The 19,357-nt window shown below is 37.1% G+C and overlaps 1 protein-coding gene across 1 annotated transcript in view; it reads left to right on the top strand.

The window, feature by feature from the left end:
• ADGRV1 (adhesion G protein-coupled receptor V1) overlaps positions 1-19,357 on the top strand; it is a 1,190,013-nt gene that overhangs the window by 392,801 nt on the left and 777,855 nt on the right. Inside the window, 2 exon segments of the mRNA XM_053699719.1 lie at positions 9,328-9,406; positions 11,159-11,297. Coding sequence (XP_053555694.1) covers positions 9,328-9,406; positions 11,159-11,297 — 218 coding nt within the window.

Here is a 19,357-nt window from a genome sequence, read left to right on the forward strand (position 1 = left end):
ATTATCTAAAATAATATTAAGTGTGTCTTTTTCTTACACGTGTTACGTGGCCTAGCAGTGGTTCTCAACCAAAGTGACCTCAAGGCCCGGTAAATTTTAGCTATACATGTCCGGGGCCCAGTAGTTTATTTATATATATATTTATATATACATATATATATATATATATATATATATATATATATATATATATATATAGATATATAGTGAGCACTGGAAGCAGGCAAATAGGACCTGGGCCGAGGGACCAGCAAGTAGGTGGGCCCACAAATGGTATCTCCACAGATCTTGGGGCATTCCTTAAGCTGGAGTTTTCAGTTGCCCTATCAGTAACTAAGCAAATAAGTGTGGGTTTAGTGGGGGCCCTGGCAGGGGTCTGTCGCTGTGAGGGCCATGGAGTGTGGGGTCTGGCCCTGGAGGTTGGGTGCCCTTTCTCTGGCCCTTAATGTTGGGGGTCCTGGCTCTGTAGGATGAGGGGCATGTTGGGAGCAGGGCAGGAAGGCTACCATGTACATTTGCATACAATTTAATACATTTTGGTCAGTGTGAGACAGTGTTCCTGGGTCCTTGATTGGTCTCAGTCTGCACCTGGTTTGCAGTGGGGTAAGAGTGTGCAGTGGGGGCATGACAGGTCAGGGCCCACCAGCAGGGCTATCACGGCCCGGTACTGGGCCACGGCCCGGCTGTTGAGAAACCAGGGCCTAGAACATTTAAAATAATTGAATCTAGATGTATGAGGGAATATTACTAGGTTGTAGATTTTGTGCCTGTTTCTTATATCAGAATGTATATTATTAAAAGTTATTTTTTAAATACTTTTGTTACAATATTGATATTTTGTTGCTGACATTATTTTTGGCACACTCTTCTTGTGGCTCAGTCTAATTAAAGTGAAAGTAAATCCTAGCGTTTTACAAACGCTAGGATTTACTTTTGAAACAAATAAAGGGCTTTTTCATTCATGAAGTATAAGATACTTCATGTAGAAAGCTCCTTTATTTGATTCAATTGATCGCCGCTCTTAGCTCCTACAGCAGCCCACGGCTAAAAATAATTTTGGCTAAGAGGTGACGTTTTCACCTCTTAGCCAATAGCCGTGTGGTAAATCCAGCTTGGCGTTAGCCATGCACTGCTTTAGGAGCTAAGAGCGGCGATCGGTTGAATCAAATAAAGGAGCTTTCTACATGACGTATCTTATATTTCATGAATAAAAGTGCCCTTTATTTGTTTCAATAGTAAATCCTAGTGTTTGTAAAATGCTAGGATTTACTTTCACTTTAACAAGTTCTAGTGATTTATTTTTATTATTTTTAAATAATTTTCCTATGGGGTTCTGAGTATTTTTACACCTTACCTTGGATACAGTTCAAGAGCAAATGTTAGTGTTCTGTTTATCTGCATGTGTAAGAAATGAAAATGAGAAATAGAAATATTAAAGAAAAATTGAGTGTCTATAGTTTCTACACCTTGTTTAAAACATGTTATTATCAACATTGATAACCCGCTTCATTATTCTAATACTTTTAAAACTGAGGATTTGTCTCAATTTGAAATTGAAGTCTCTTGGCTCATGTAACCTCAGTTTTGATTTATTTGTATTTAGGTCATTATTTAGTTTTATGGTCACTCCAAGCATCCATCATTAAAGGGACACCGTATTTTTTTTTTTTAACATTTATACACATTTATCCTGGAGCTTATACAGCTTTACCAGTTGTGGACTTCCTGTTAATGCTACTTTGCTGAAAGGTACTTCCTGATAATTATTCAGTTGCTAAGAGGCACTTCCTGTTAAAGGGAAATGAGACCAAATTTTTTTTCATGATCCAGACAGAACATGCAATTTTAAACAACTTTCTAATTTACTTCTATTTTCAAATTTTCTTTTTTCTTTTGGTATCTTTTGTTGAAAAGCTGGGGATTAAGCTCAGGACGTTGCATGTGTCTGGAGTACTATATGGCAGCAGGTTGCAAGAATGTTAACCATTTGCAAGAGCACCAGATGTCAGCACTACTTCCTGCCATGTAGTGCTCCAGACACCCACCCACCTCTTTAACAAAGAATACCATGGGAACAAAGCAAATGCAATATCCCTTTAAGGCTCATTTAGTTGGCCCTGAGACTTTGTAACTAACAGGTAATGAAGCTTAGCAGGAGGTTTACACCAAAGATGTACTAATTTCAAGTTAAATTTATACAGCTTTTAAATTGGCTTTTAAGAAAAAAACTTGTTTAAATACTGCTATTTCATATGCAAGATACAAAAAAGTCAATACAGTATCCATCATTGATTTCTGAATATAATTTAGTAATACATGTTAGATTCATGTCCCAAAAACAAGCACATGCTTTACCTTAATAACAACTTATACATAACAACTTGAGTTTCACTAACATTTTTTAGACTTCACAACTTTTCTTCTAAAGATGTGGTGAGTCCACGGGTTCATCTTAATTACTGTTGGGAATACCACTCCTTGCCAGCAGGAGGAGGCAAAGAGCACCACAGTAAAAACTGTTAAGTACCACTTCCCTATCCATAACCCCCAGTCATTCTCTTTGCCTCTATGTGCATGGAGGAGGTGTATTTTTGTGTGTAATTAAAATTATATTTTCAAAGAAGATTGAGTCTTCAATCAAGCTACAGGGTATAACCTAGCCCATGTTAGTCTTTGCAGTCGAGCTGTGGTGGTTTTAAAGCGGTGGAGAACTTGCAAAGTGGTGTTTGCTCTGTTTCTCTACCTAAGCTTCTCTGATTTTAGATATCTAAGTTTGTTACTTGGCTACCGATGTTATCCTAGTCGCTGTGAGGAGAATGTGTCCTCTCATATTAGGAGCTGTCGTCATGTCAGGCAGCAGAGCAGGTAAGTGCTGTTTTCCTTCCTATGGGGAGAGGGGCACTTCAGAATACCTGTTTTATTTAATGTAAGGAACGGATAATGCACTCATGGGATGGGTGTTATTACTAGACATGCTTGCAGGCACAGGTTATAGAGACATGTTACACACAGAGACATTACTTTCCTTCCTCCGGTCTCACTGGTGGAAGGTAAATGTGGAAAAGAGTTCTCTGGTTCCAGCAACAAGAGTTGTGTTCTTACGGACGATTATAGACTCTGTTCTGATGAAGATATTCCTGACGGAGACCAGAAGAGTCAAGCTCCTATCGGCTTGTCGAGTCCTTCAGGAGACTCTTCATCCTTCAGTTGCTCAGTGTATGGAAGTAATTGGACTGATGGTGGCAGCCATGGACATCGTGCCATTTGCTCGTTTTCATCTGAGAGCTTTACAGTTATACATGCTCAATCAGTGGAATGGAGATTATCTGGATCTTTCTCCAAAGATAGTGTTGGATCATAAGACAAAGGATTCTCTTCATTGGTGGCATTCTCGGGAGAAACTGTCCCAGGGAACTTGCTTTCGGAGACCATCTTGGGTGATAGTGACTACAGGCGCCAGCCTGGTGAGCTGGGGGGGGGGCAGTCTGGAAATCCCTCAAAGCTCAGGGTCTTTGGACTCAGGAGGAGTCCAAACTACCGATCAGCATTCTGGAGTTGAGAGCAATTTACAATGCGCTTTTAGTTTGGCCTCATTTGGCCTCGAACCAGTTCATCAGATTCCAATCAGACAACATAACATCAGTAGTCTACATCAAACATCAGCGGGGAACACAAAGTTCCCTAGCGATGAGGGAGGTGTCTCAGATCATTTAGTGGGCAGAAGACCACTGTTGTTGTCTGTCAGCCATACACATCCCGGGAGTAGACAACTGGGAAGCGGATTTTCTAAGCAGGCAAACTTTCCATCCGGGGGAATAGGAACTCCATCCGGAAGTGTTCTCCAAACTGGTATCCAGAGGGGGGATGCCGGAGCTGGATCTCATGGCGTCCCGCCAAAATGCAAAGCTTCCAAGGTACGGTTCCAGATCAAAGGATCCTCAGGCCTTTCTAATAGACGCCCTGGTAGTTCTGTGGGACTTCCAGTTGGCTTTTCTTTCTCCTCCGTTTGCCCTCTTGTCTCGGGTGATTGCCCGCATAAGACAGGAACAAGCATCAGTGATTCTAATCGCCCCAGCTTGGCCTCAGATAATCTGGTATGCAGATCTAGTGGAGATGTCAACTCTACCTCAGTGGAAGCTTTCCCTGAGGAAGGACCTTCTTCTTCAGGGGCCTTTTCTTCATCCAAATCTCATTTCTCTGAAGCTGACTGCTTGGAGATTGAACGCTTGATTCTATCTAAGCAAGGTTTTTCAGAGTCAGTGATTGAGACACTGATCCAGGCTCGTAAGCGGATTTACCATAAGATATGGAGGAAATATCTTTTTTGGTGTGAAGCTAAGGGATATTCTTGGCGTAAGGTTAGGATCCCAAGAATATTATCCTTTCTTCAGGAGGGTCTGGATAAAGGCTTGTCTGTTAGTAGCCTGAAGGGTCAAATTTCAGACTTATCAGTCCTTTTACACAAACATTTGGCAGATGTGCTAGACATTCAGTCTTTTTGTCAGGCCTTAGTCGGCATTAGGCCAGTGTTTAAGGTGATTGCTTTTCCTTGGAGCCTTAATCTTGTGCTTAAGGTTTTACAACAGCGTCTGTTTGAGCCGATGCACTCCCTTGACATTAAACTTTTGTCTTGGAAAGTTTTGTTCTTGTTGGCTATTTCTTCTGCTCGGAAAGTATCTGAACTCTCCGCTTTACAGTTTGATTCTCCTTATCTCATTTTTCATGCTGATAAGGTTGTTCTTCGTACTAAGTTGGGATTCCTTCCCAAGGTTGTATCTACTAAGAATATTAATCAGGAAATTGTTGTTCCTTCCCTGTGTCCGAAGCCTTCTTCAGACAAGGAGCGTTGCTGCATAATCTGGATGTGGTTCGCGCCCTTAAGTTTTACTTGGAAGCGACTAAAGACTTTCGGAAGTCTTCCGCTCTATTTGTTCATTTTCTGGGAAGTCAGAGGGCATCTGCCCCTACTCTAGCTCTTTGGTTGAGGAGTGTGATCCGCATGGCTTATGAATCCTCTGGGAAACAAGCTTCAGAGAGGATTAAGGCTCATTCCACCAGAGCCATAGTCTCTTCTTGGGCTTTCAAAAATTAAGCTTCTCTGGAGCAGATTTGCAAAGCTGCAACTTGGTCCTCTTTCCATACTTTTTCTAAATTTTACAGATTTGATACTTTTGCCTCGGCTGAGGCAGCTTTTGGGAGAAAGGTTCTTCAAGCGGTGGTACCTTCTGTTTAGGCATGCTGGTTTTTTTATCCCTCCCTATTCATCTACTCTAGCTTGGATATTGGTTCCCAACAGTAATTAAGATGAACCCATGGACTCACCACATCTTTAGAAGAAAACAAAATGTATGCTTACCTGATAAATTTATTTATTCGAGATGTGGTGAGTCCACAGACCCACCCTTTGTTTTTTGGGTAATTGTTTTAGGTTTTTGACTAAACCTCAGTCACCTCCGCACCTTGTGTCACTTTCCTTTCTCCATTTACTTTCGGTCGAATGACTGGGGGTTATGGGTAGGGAAGTGATACTTAACAGTTTTTACTGTGGTACTCTTTGCCTCCTCCTACTGGCAAGGAGTGGTATTCCCAACAGTAATTAAGATGAACCCGTGGACTCACCACATCTCAAAGAAATAAATTTATCAGGTAAGCATAAATTTAGTTTTTATTTAATTTGTAATTAAACAGATAATACGTATAAAGATATTTTTTTATTAAAATTACATTTTTATTTCTATGTATTTTCTGAGTCTGATGAGACTTTTTTTATACTTGTTCTAAAAAATGCTGTTCCTACTTTTTCTAATTCTTTCTTCTTTGACCTGTTTTCTCCCCTGCATGCTAACGTGTGCTATGGTAGAATTCATATATTATAGGATGAAAGGTAAATAACTACTGTATAAGTCCAGTACACACCATATGCACTTTACGGACAAGGTATATAACATATTGTAATATCTCTGACTCTAAAAAGACCTTCTTTATCTGGTGACATTAAAGCACTATTTCTGAGCAATAGTACATGATAATGTATTCCTTTTTATATTCCCCACGTTTATTCAAAGATCATTCTGATATTGTTATGAATATCCCAGTCAATATTGCATTTAGCTGCTATTACACCACCCTGGAAGGCTTTTTTTAATACATCCATCACAGTTTTCTCTAAAGAGATATGTATAAATTCCCTTTAAAGGGACATAAAATCCAAATAAAACTTTCATGATTCAGACAGAGCATACAATTGTAATACAGATTCCAATTGACTTCTGTTATCAAAATTACTTTGGTCTCTTGGTATCCTTTATTTACAAGCAAGTAGTTAGACTCAGGAGAGTGAATGTTTTAAAAGCATTCTTGTAAAACTACTGCCATAAAGTTCTCCAGACACATGCATACTACCTACCTAGGTATTGTCTTCAAGAAGGAATATCATGGGCAAGATTACATATGCGGCGTCGCCCGCAAAAGTCGGCAACACCAGTTTTGGTATCACATATACGGCTCTGCATATAAATACGGCATATATATTCCAATCGTCGCCCGCAATTTTTACTCCCATAAGCTAACATAGAACCGCGTCTCAAATCGGTATCACATATTCAGCGCAAGGACTTAAGCGGCAAAAATTGAGAAATTTTACTCTATTTTCACCTCGCCACACATAGGAAGTAACCCCCTGAAAATAGTAACTGACACCTAATGCATGCGCAATATCTATCTACCTCGTGGAAATAACTAACACCTAACGCATGCGCAATATCTATCTACCTGTCAACCGCCAACCGCCACCACAATAACTAAATAAATGTATTAACCCCTAATCCGCCAACCCCCAGATCGCAATCTAACCTTATAAATGTATTAACCCCTAATCTGCTAACCCACCACAATGCAATATACCTAATTAAATTATTAACCCCTAATCCATTCACTCACAACGCAAACTACCTATCAACACTATTAACCCCTAATCCGCCAAACACCCACAACACAAGTACCCTAATTAACCTATTAACCCCTAATCCGCCAAACACCCTCATCAGAAATAACTAATTTAATTACTAATCCCCCTAACCTAACACCCACTAAATTAACCCCAATTTACATAAAATAATAAAATAACTAAATTACAATTAAAATAAAAAATTCTAACAGTACTTAAAAAAATAAACCTAAGATTAAATTAAAATAAATTAATCTAAAATTACCAAAAATAAAAAAGTCTAAAATTACAGATAATAATAAACAAAATTGTCAAAAATAAAAAATTAAACCTAATCCCTATGAAAATTAAAAATCCCCCCAAAATAAAAGCACCCCTAATCTAATGCTAAACTACCTTGCCCTAAATTAAACAGCTTTTTTTTCTATTTAAAAAAATTTCAAGTCCCACCCACCAAACCCCCCAAAATAAATAAACCTAACACTAAAAAAAAATAAACTACCCATTTGTATGGGCATTCAGCTCTTTTACGATTGCCCATTAAAACCCTAATCTTTAAAAAAAAAAAAAAAAATCCTAACTCTAACCCCCAAATAGGTACTCACGTTCCTGAAGTCCGGAGGAGAAAGTCTGGATTCAAGGTACGCGTTTAAATATGGGCTACCTTGAATTCCTATTGGCTGAAAATGTTTAATCAACCAATAGGATGAGAGCTACTCTCTATCTTCATCTTTCTGGCTGAAGATAGAAGAGTTCCCAGCTCTGGAAGAAGATATCGCTGCTTGGAAGAAGACTTTCTCCGCCGGACTTCAGAAACGGTGAGTACCTATTTGGGGGTTAAAGTTAGGATTTTTTTTTTAGATTAGGGTTTTAATGGGCAATTGGAAAAGAGCTGAATGCCATTTTAAGGGCAGTAAAAGAGCTTAATGCCCTTTTAAGGGCAATGCATATACAAATGCCCCTTTAGGGGCAATGGGTAGTTTAGTTTTTTTAGTGTTATGTTTATTTATTTAGGGGGGTTTGGTGGGTGTGGGGACTTTTTTAAATGCATAAGAGCTGTTTAACTTAGGGCAATGCCCTACAAAAGGCCCTTTTAAGGGCTATTGGTTGTTTATCATTAGATTAGGGGGTGTTTTTATTTTGGGGGGGCTTTTTATTTTCATAGGGATTAGGTTTAATTTTGTTTATAATTTTCTGTAATGTTAGACTTTTTTTATTTTTGGTGATTTTAAATGAATTTATTTTAATTTAATTGTAGTTTTATTTTTTAAGTACTGTTAGAATTTTTTTATTTTAATTTAGTATTTTATTATTTTATGTAATTTGGGGTTAATTTAGTGGGTGTTAAGTTAGGGGGCTTAGTAATTAAATTGGTTATTTGTGTTGTGGGTGTTTGGTGGATTAGGCTTTAATAGGTTAATTAGGGTACTTGCGTTATGGTTGCTTGGCGGATTAGGGATTAATAGTTTAATTAGGCATATTGCGTTGTGAGGGGTTGTCGGTTTAGGGGTTAATACATTTATTAGGTTAATTGCGATGTGGGTGAATGGCAGATTAGGGGTTAATAAATGTATTAGGTTTATTGCGATGTGGGTGAATGGCGGATTAGGGGTTAATAGTTTAATTAGGCTTATTGCGTTGTGTGGGGTTGTCGGTTTAGGGTTTAATACTTTTATTATTATTTGCGATGTGGGGGGGATTGCGGATAAAGGGGTTTTGACGTGTCGAGTTTATTTTTGGGAGGCGGGTTAGACTTTTACAGGAGATTTAACTTTTTCTTTTATTTTCTTAGGCACCTGCAGTTTCTAAAGTGCCTTAAGTCACTGGCGACTCCAGAAATTTGTATTTACGCTCATTTCTGCACATCACTAGTTTATCCAACTTACGGCACTTTATGAACTGCCGGCACCGTATATGTGATTCCCCGATGTGCAAGGTGAAATTACGGGCGACGCGGGTTTCAGCAGTTACGCTGAAGCCTGCCCCGCATATGTAATCTTGCCGCATAAGAGCAAATTAAGGCCTAGTTTCCATTGAGGTGGTAAAGTTTGGAAACTGGTGGTGACAAAAACAAGCTCCATAGACTTTAATGGAGATAAATGTTTTTTATCACCAGTTTTTCCAATTTACTACAGTGGAAACTAGGACTAAATTTGGTATTAGAAGTAAATTTTAATCCAAAATAAAAATTGTTTGCTGTATCTGGATAATGAAAGAGACATACGTTGGTATCTTGACATAAAAAGAACTTAACAATATTTGTTTCTTTAGTGAACTATGTCAAAATTATTCACTTTATTAAACCGTAGATTACATGTATAATATTGCAAGAATTAAATGCATAATGTTAATACTTGTAACAACATTTTTGTTTTATTTAGACATTGAAGGCTTGAGTGCCCAGATCATTATTGATACTAATGATGGAGTACAAGGGATTATTGAATGGCAAAGTACAAGGTATATATATATAGTGTTTCTTTTGTTGTTTCTTTTTATACATTTTATGGGTATGCTATAAATATTTTCTATTTAAGTATATTTTATTGTTAAGAAAATAATGTAGCCATCAGTATGGGAGTAGGAACTGGGGGGACACCCCCCCCCAGTAAATCATGTGGGGGGATATATAATGCATACTTCCCCCCCCCATCAGGGCTTTCATCAGGGTGTGAAAGCGGGAACTCCAGTTCGGGGCCCAGTGGGGCCTGGGCCCTAAGTAGGTGCTGGCATCCTGGTTTGGGGCTTCCATGGGGCCCTCCTCTGACTACCACTGCAAGGTCAATTACCAGTTTACTGAATAAGAATACCCTGCTAGTAAAAATGCTATCCCCTCAGATTTTTTGGGTTCCTAAGCCTGTGGCTGTCAGTGCTCTTAGCTTCATAGAGGGTTAGCTGATAAAAAGCTAGCCTCATGGTTTTAGGCTCCACTTCCCAGTGTACAAAAGTTCCCACATACATTGCTCTAACATTAATTACACTATTTTTACTCCAACAAGTGCATGTGACACATTCCCACCTAATTGAGCTCACATCAACTTTGATGTGGTACTGATTTGTTAGCATTTTTGTTGTGTGCTTCTCTCTGTTACCTGATTAGTTTTTATATTAAACCTGTGCTGTCTTCCCTGATCTGCTGCTTGTATCTTTACCTTGAGCATGCTTCAGTAGTTGTCAATGCTTTTAGTTCCTCTAATGCTTATTGAATCCTCATGAGCCAATTATACTTACAAATAAGTCAGTGTATTGGATATGTACTTGTATTTGTCTGGTTTATACCACAAATAAAATGATTAACTTTCTGCTGGGTTTGTAGTAGGGACTACACTGATCTATTTGTAAGTGTACTCGGACCTAGACCTGGACTGTGGACATTTTCAGTTAGAGAGTAATACTACTAAGTGATATTTATTGTTTTTATGAGTGTTTTTATTTGTTTTTGTGTTTAATATATTACATAACTTGCAGTTTCACTATTGTCCTTATAGTTTTGGTCAGTAATTAGAGGATAATCCTAACACATTTGGCTTTTTTTCACAATTAAGCCGTTATAACCTCAATGCATTTGGTATTTAAATTTTCTGTTTGTAGCATGTCAGTTTGACTTGGTAAGGAGACCCAACTGATGTTCTCTGATTTGTTTTTTTGTAAGTACATCCTAGTGCAATTTAAATAACCCCTTTTTATGTCTACTACTCTTGGCTGATTGATGTTCTTTGCAATTCAGATTTACTGATATTTGATGGAAAGACAGCATCATAAGTGGCTCTAGTTATATCTTAGGGTCACATAATAGCAGAAATGTTTTGCATCTGTGTATACCTGAACCCTTGGTTTAGTCTTAACCATTTACATCTAAAGCTGTTTTCTGGTATGTAGGTTATGCATCTTCATCTTTCTTATGGTCTTCTGTCTTCATCGGATAAAGCTGCTGTCTCTCTTTGCACCTTTTTATTTATGTATCAAGCTATTTTGATTTGTTTGATGTTTTACATTCTCATCAGTCTTATGATTGTCAAATTTAACAGATTCATTGCTAAAATAGCATAATAAATCATTCACCTATTTACCAATATTGGCTTTATTAGATAACACCAAATAGTCAAGAGTAGTAGTGTTAGGATTACCAAAAAATAGCAATATGTTTATTGTTTTATTTATTAAAAAAAAAAATTAATTTATGTGTTTTTTTTTTAATTTGTTTTATTTTAGTTATGAAATTAATGAAACCCAAGGAGTATTGACTCTAGTTGTATTCCGTAATGTGGGAACACATGGAAATGTATCAGTTTTTTTCTATGCACAGAATTTAGGTGCTGTACTTGGAATGGATTATAATGTTTCCTCAATGGTAAGCATTTTCAATTAATAACATATCTGCTTTGTTTATATGCATGATATATTTTCATTACTCATTATGCATAAATGTATTGTGTTATTGTGCACAGTGAAATAATTATGTTCAAAACACATGTATTTACAAGGATGGGATAATTTGAACATCATTTCCTCTTCCGTGTACACATGTCCAGATTCTAATTCTGATGATAGATAACCAAAGGTCCCTAAATGCAGCCCACTCACAACCAAAAAGGACAATAAATTCCCTACTGGACATAGGAAAATGCAGCCTTTTAAATGAGGAATCACTTGACCTGTTTGATTACATTAATGATTTGAGAAGAATAAAAGGAGGAGGGCTCTGAAAGTATGTCTCCCTTTCTACCAAAATAGATCCATATTCCCAAGTGATACATCAATACAAGAAAGGCATCTCCTTTTTTTAAGTGAATAGTCAGTCATAAACTACTTTAGAGAAATATTACCGTTCTTATAGATAGAACATAATAAAGTAAATTCACATTATGAATTGGTTAAACAAAATGACAAAACTAAGTCTCAGTTTATTTTAAATTTTACTAATTTTCGATGTCCCTCAATTAAAAAATCAGATATGGATGTAACCAGTGTGCTCAACTATATCTCCTCAAAAATATACTACTATATTACAACCAAATAAGGAATCAAAACTTTGCAAAGAACTCTACATAAAGAAAGCAATCCAAGCGCATTTCACTTTTTTCAAATCCGTAAAGTAATTAGCAAAAAGACATTCTATGGTAGGGCCAACAGCATGTACACTGTTCATTGCATAGTTACCTGATGATAAACAAACATAGCCAAACTAACAACCCATAGGTGAAAAACCCAAACACAGTCTGGCTATGCTTGATTATTACTTGGATAAGGATGGCAAAAAGTAGTAACATAAATGTATATATAATCCTTATTAAGACATCCAAGGTCTGGAACTGACAGTATTAGGCAGCACAAGATGTTGAATTTAACATTAATCACCACTGGAAGATTTCAAAGGTGGTGTTTTAAACAGTCAAAATTGAGGTTTTGGTAATTTTATTGGTTTACTTCTTTGTGAGCCAAATTAGTATATCACTTATTTCATCTAATGAAGAGTGAAGCCGCAAGATTATTAATAGTATAAAAATAGCTCAATGCAATATATTGAAATTAGAGTTTAATATGGCTAAATTGGTCACCTTTTGTCCTGCAATTAAAACTCAGTAATATCACGTTGGTGCATATTTAATGAAAAGTGACCACCACCCAAAAATAGCAATAGTCTTGTCCATTTTAAGGCTATGGGGCTATCATTTATGTTACCAGTTAGTTTTATCTGCATATGTCTGAACAAGTGAGGGGTTTTTTAGAACATTGATCTTATATACTGAGAAGATGCTGTATGTAGACCTGTATGGATATATACAATAACACAGCTATGTTGGTTCTTTGTCCTCATGTAAGCCAAAAAAAGCAGCATTTTCTTTTGTTAGTATTATTATACCATTTTTATTAGCAGTGTTAAAAAATTTTCTTTGGCCCTCTAAGAAAAAATCAAATGTACCCGTCATATGTAAAGGTTTGACAAACTAGTATAGATAAGCCAAAATCACCATGACAAAAATCCAACTCACACATTATTGCATGAATGGAAACTTAATTTATTTTTTCTTAATATGACTACCTAAAATTACATAGAAAGCAAGTAATAATTTCATTTGTATTGTAAAACACAATTTATGCACACAATTTCTCCCAGAAATTTGCCTCACGTAGCATAGGATAATGCCTTATACGTTCTTGACTGCAAAACAGTGTGTACATATAGGTGCCTATTTATTAATGTGCGAGCGGACATGATGCCGATGTAGCATATCGTGTCCGCCGCACATCGATAAATGCAGACAGCATACGCTGTAGGTATTTATCATTGCACCAGCAGTTGTTGTAAACTGCTTGTGCAATACCGCCCCCTGCAGATTTGCGGCCAATTGGCGGCTAGCAGGGGGTGTCAATCAACCCGATCATATTCAATCGGGTTAATTTCTTTTTGCTGCCTCAGAGCAGGTGGACAAGTTATGGAGCAGTGGTCTTTAGAGCTTGATAATTCGGCCCCATAGACAGGATTTGTGCTATTTAAAGGGTCATAATACCCAAATGTTTAAACACTTTAAAGTGATGCAGCATAGCTGTAAAAAGATGACTAGAAAATATCTCCTGAACATCTCTATGTAAAAAAGAAAGATATTTTACCTCAAAAGTTCCTCAGTAGCCACCTCCCATTGTAAAGGATTTCTAAGCAGCATTTTAGTGTGTCTGTCCTGGGACAGCTGAAAGGATGAGCCTCGTGAACTCTCATATTATTTCACCAATCAGGTAAAGGAAGCTTACTATGAAATCTCATGAGAGTTAAGTCAAATCTCATGAGATCACAGTAAGAGTTCATGACCTCAGCACTGCTGATGCTGATTGGCTGCTGTTAATTTCTTCATTTTTTTTTTTATTTTTACCTGCAGCTGGGAGCAGGTGAAGTATAACTTTTTACACAGAACTTACTCTGCTGAGCTGAGGAGATTGTGAGGTAAAATATCTTCCTTTTTTACATAGAAATGCTCAGGTGATATTTTCCTGTCAGCTTTTTACAGTTATACTGCATCAGTTTCAAGTGATTTAGCATATGAGTATTATGTCCCTTTAAAGTTTAGTTATTTTTACACAAAACAAAGACACAAAATATTATATTTATCAACATAACAAGTGACAATGCAAACATGACATTTTTGTAACTCTAGAAAACATCCAATATATGTTAGGAATACTGAGAATTTACATCTGTTATGTTTATAATTCCAGTTATTTAGAGAGGGACAATACAGATATTTACAAATCAAGAGCTTGTAAAAGGCATAATCATGATAATATGGCTTGTTATTGGATACAGTACATTTATAAATATAATATGTGTCCTATTGCATTCAGGTTACATTTCTTATTGAATCTTTAAACACATATTTCTTGAAGTGAATGCATTAATTTCATTTTAAATACTCTCCATATTGTTTTTTGGATTTTTGTAACTGTTCCTGAATATCTTTTACTTTTATGTTTAGTTGGTTTGAAGGGATATTAATCACTGGTAACACACAACAATAGCAAAGTTACACTTTGTCAGTCCTTCTGAGTGTGTGCACTAACTTTACCCAGGTTAATGGTGGTGCCCTTTCCCAAGAGCTCTTTTCTCATAAAAGTTATTTTTGTCTTATAAATGTTGTTTAATGTAAGATGAGACCGTACAGCTTTATGCCTTTTTTCTAGAGTGCACAATATAGGGCTAGATTACAGGTGGCGCGCTATTGTTAGTGAGAGGAGCGCAAACGCGATCTCAAGGTCAAATCCACATTACAAGTGTCATAGTGTTTAAATTACGGCAAGGTTGTTTTTCACAAACATATTTTCTATGGGCGGCATTGAGCTTCAATGTGCGCTTGTATTTCAAGTTAAAAGTAAATGCAATCACTCGAGTGCAATTGTATTTTATGTTTAAACTTTTTATGTGACCGCAAAGCTTGCATAAATAGTTTGGGCTGAGAAAAAAGTTGCACTAAGCACCCTTAAACTGCCACATAGCCCACCACAAATTTCCTTGCTACACTATTAACCCCTAAACCGACACATAGCCCACTGCTATAAACTCGTTATACTATTAACTCCTAAACCGCCAATACCCCTATTGCAAACTAGCCACTAACCTATTAACCTCCAAACCGCTACAACTCCCCATTGCAAACTACCCCCTAACTTATTAACCCCCTAACCACCACAATCCTCCATCGCAAACTAACCTGTAACCTATAAACCCCTTACAAGCAGCAACCCCGAACCTAAGACCCCTAAGTTACAGAAAATAAAAATGCACTACCATTAATTTTTTTTAAAAAAACACTAGAATTTAAAAACAAATACCAGAAATTAAAAGTCCAAAGCATTAAGAACCTATCATAAAACTAAAGCCCCCTTAAAAAAGCCCACCCCTAAAAAAAACCCCCGAAAACCTACGTGTTTAGCTCTTTTTCATACAACAAATCCCAATTATAAAACCAAAGTAACCCCCCCAAAGAATATTTTTTATAAAAAGAAACTATTCTATAAAAAGATAAATTGAAAAGGGCATCAATGATTAAGCTCTGCTGCTAAAAATTAAAAAAAAAACTATCCTAAAAAAAGATACCTTGAAAAGGGCATCAATGATTAAGCTCTGTTGCTAAAAATAAAAATAAAAAACTATCCTAAAAAATATTAAGCTCTTTTGCTAAGTAAAAAAATATCCTATCCTAAAACTAAAAAAAAAAAAAAACACCCAAAAAAGAAACCTAAAAAATAACTCAACACACAGCCATACTGGTCACTGGAAGTTCACCATGGCACCTCATGGCAAAGAACTCTCTGAGGATCTGAAAAAAATAATTGTTGCTCTACATAAAGATGGCCTAGGCTAAAAGAAAATTGCCAAGACCCTGAAACTGAGCTGCAGCACAGTGGGCAAGACCATACAGCGGTTTCACAGGACAGGTTCTACTCAGAACAGGCCTCGCCATGGTCGACCAAAGAAGTTGAATGCACATGCTCAGCATCATATCCAGAGGTTATCTTTGGGAAATAGACGTATGAGTGCTGCAAGCATTGCTGCAGAGGTTGAAGGGGCTGGGGGTCAGCCTGTCAGTGCTCAGACCACACGCCGCACACTGCATCAAATTGGTCTGCATGACTGTCATCCCAGAAGGAAGCCTCTTCTAAAGATGATGCACAAGAAAGCCAGCAAACAGTTTGCTGAAGACAAGCAGACTAAGGACATGGATCACTGGAACCATGTCCTGTGGTCTGATGAGACCAAGATAAACGTATTTGGTTCAGATGGTGTCAAGCGTGTGTGGCGGCAACCAGGTGAGGAATACAAAGACAAGTGTGTCTTGCCTACAGTCAAGAATGGTGGTGGGAGTGTCATGGTCAGGGCCTGCATGAATGCTGCTGGCACTGGGGAGCTACAGTTCATTGAGGGAACCATGAATGCCAACATGTACTGTGACATACTGAAACAGCGCATGATCCCCTACCTTCAAAGATTTGGCCGTAGGGCAGTATTCCAACATGATAACGACCCAAAACACACCTCCAAGACGACCACTGCCTTGCTAAAGAAGCTGAAGGTAAAGGTGATGGACTGGCCAAGCATGTCTCCAGACCTAAACCCTATTGAGCATCTGTGAGGCATCCTCAAACGAAAGGTGGGGGAGTGCAAAGTCTCTAACATCCACCAGCTCTGTGATGTCATCATGGAGGAGTGGAAGAGGGCTCCAGTGACAACCTGTGAAGCTATGGTGAACTGCATGTCCAAGAGGGTTAAGGCAGTGCTGGAAAATAATGGTGGCCACACAAAATATTAAAACTTTGGGCCCAATTTGGACATTTCCACTTACGGGTGTACTCACTTTTGTTGCCAATGGTTAAGACATTAATGACTGTGTGTTACATTACTTTGTACACTTTTATACAGGCTGTACACTCACTACTTTTTATTGTAGCAAAGTGTCTTCCGTGTTGTCACATTAAAAGATATAATAAAGTATTTACAAAAATGTGAGGGGTGTACTCACTTTTGTGAGATACTGTATATGCAGCATATATATATATATATATATATATATATATATATATATATATATATGTATATGTATGTGTGTATATATACAATATATATACAATATATATATATATATATATATATATATATAAGGGAGGGAGGTAAGAAAGCGCTGTGCACAGAATCTGAAATATAATATGGTATTTTCAAAAACCTAAATGCAGTCTGTCATAAAAAATACATATATGATCAAGCATAAATAGCATAAAAGACTGTAATATATTAGAATTATATGCAACAAGAAAGAGAGTCTCTGTAATTCAAAAAGAGATATGATGGTCCCCAGCAAAGCTTGTCCAAAGGTAAGTACTGCTTACAGGACTGTACCTCAATCCATATGAGGTAAGTTTAGGTATGATCCAGGAAAGCCTTTGTATGGCACAGCAAACGGTTTCCACCGCCAGATCCATATTTGCAAAGTGCTGTCTTCAGTGCTTCCTGTAGTGCTGTATAATTCAAGAAATTTTCCTCCACATTTGAGAGATATATGTAACAGAAGCAGAAACACAATAATAGTGCAATACTGTGTATTTATGAAAAGTAGCTTAAACCCTCCACAATGCCCCAACAAGGTTGTGCTCACATTTATGACCCTTAATGTTATGAGGTAAATACAGGCAATTAAATTACTGCATTCAGAAAAACGTATTTGTTATCCTTATACAGCAATGGAGGTTTGCTATCTGCTCGTGATTAAAAACTCTGATGTGAAAGTTTAAAAAATGTTTAAACTAAAGTCCGTATAAAATACATTCAATAAAACGTAACAATTACAAAGTTTATGTAAAAGCAAAGAACACTTTGCACAAAGTGTCAGTGTCACCTAACGTGTTTCGAAGGAATTAGTGAATAGTTCCTTTTTCATCAGAGGTGGTTTATTAATGATTCGTGATCATTTTTAAAAGTGGAGGATGCGGCTTTCCCCCTAGTTTGATTGGCTGGCCAGAGTCACGTGTGACGTTACTACTCTCGGTCAGCTGGTATGTTAAAGGGACAGTCAACACCAGAATTTTTGTTGTTTTAAAAGATAGATAATCCCTTTATTACCCATACCCCAATTTTGCATAACCAACACAGTTATAATAATACACTTTTTACCTCTGTGATTAACTTGTATCTAAACATCTTCTGACAGCCCCCTGATCACATGACATTTTATTTATTATCTATTGACTTTTATTTTAGCCAATTAGTGCAGTGTCTGCCACAATTCACGGGCGTGCTTACAATGTTATCTATAGGGTTTACCTGAACTTCTCTCCCCTGCTGTGAAAAGCAAATACAAAAGCATGTGATTAGAGGCGGCCTTCAAGGGCTTAGCAATTATCATATGAGCCTTCCTAGGTCTAGCTTTCAACTAAGAATATTAAAAGAACAAAGCAAAATTGGTGATAAAAGTAAATTGGAAAGTTGTTTAAAATTACATGCCCTATTTGAAACATGAAAGTTTTTTTTGGACTTGACTGTCCCTTTAAGTAAAGGAAACGTATAGGTTTTATATACACAGCATTATTAGACTAATGCGCTCCACTTACAGAATACAAACCAAACCGATAGTTAGAGATTGGAGTGTCAGTTAGTATCAATAAGTTGCCAACTGGGATACACGTTTATAGGGGCTCACTCACTTTGGATCCATAAGAAGATTACAGCAAGTTTAAATACATACACGTTATATCCTTACTATTAGTATGGGCCTTAACGAGTCATATATTCAAAGTCTTTCTTTTTCTCTTCTTTGTTTGGGAGTAAAAGATTAAGTAGATGCCCCCACAAATATACCAATAGACACAAGTACTATTCATAGAGAAAAGAGACTTTCATATACTGTATTAAATCCCTGTTTATTTCATAATAATACAGTTTACAATTTAAAAGACAGTGTGCCCTATTTCGATTTGCTTGTATGTGTACATACTCACACATAGCATACTCACACCTTATTTTAAATCAAGTTAAATATAAAGAAGATAAAAGGAAAAAAATAAAAATATTTATACACATTACCCAGACTTATCCTAGGTACTAACTTTCCAGGTGAGTTAGGAGACCAATTTGACCTTTTTCTTTAATCTCTTTGAATTAATAGAGCCTACAGTATATTCCATGATTTTAGCTAGATAAAAACAGCTTCATTTAGGCTAGCCTTACTGAGGGAAAATGATCAGATTGTTATGTGAGAAAGGCTGCCAGATCAATGGCCTTATTTAGACCTCTTGGAATCAGAGTGTGCAGGGTGTGAATCCAATAGGTCTCTCTTTGTCTCAGCTTAAAGGGACAGTCAACACCAGAATTGTTGTTGTTTTAAAAGATAGATAATCCTTTTATTACCCATACCCCAGTTTTGCATAACC

This window comes from Bombina bombina, chromosome 2 (genome assembly GCF_027579735.1).
Source record: "Bombina bombina isolate aBomBom1 chromosome 2, aBomBom1.pri, whole genome shotgun sequence".
Classification (NCBI taxonomy): Eukaryota; Metazoa; Chordata; class Amphibia; order Anura; family Bombinatoridae; genus Bombina; species Bombina bombina.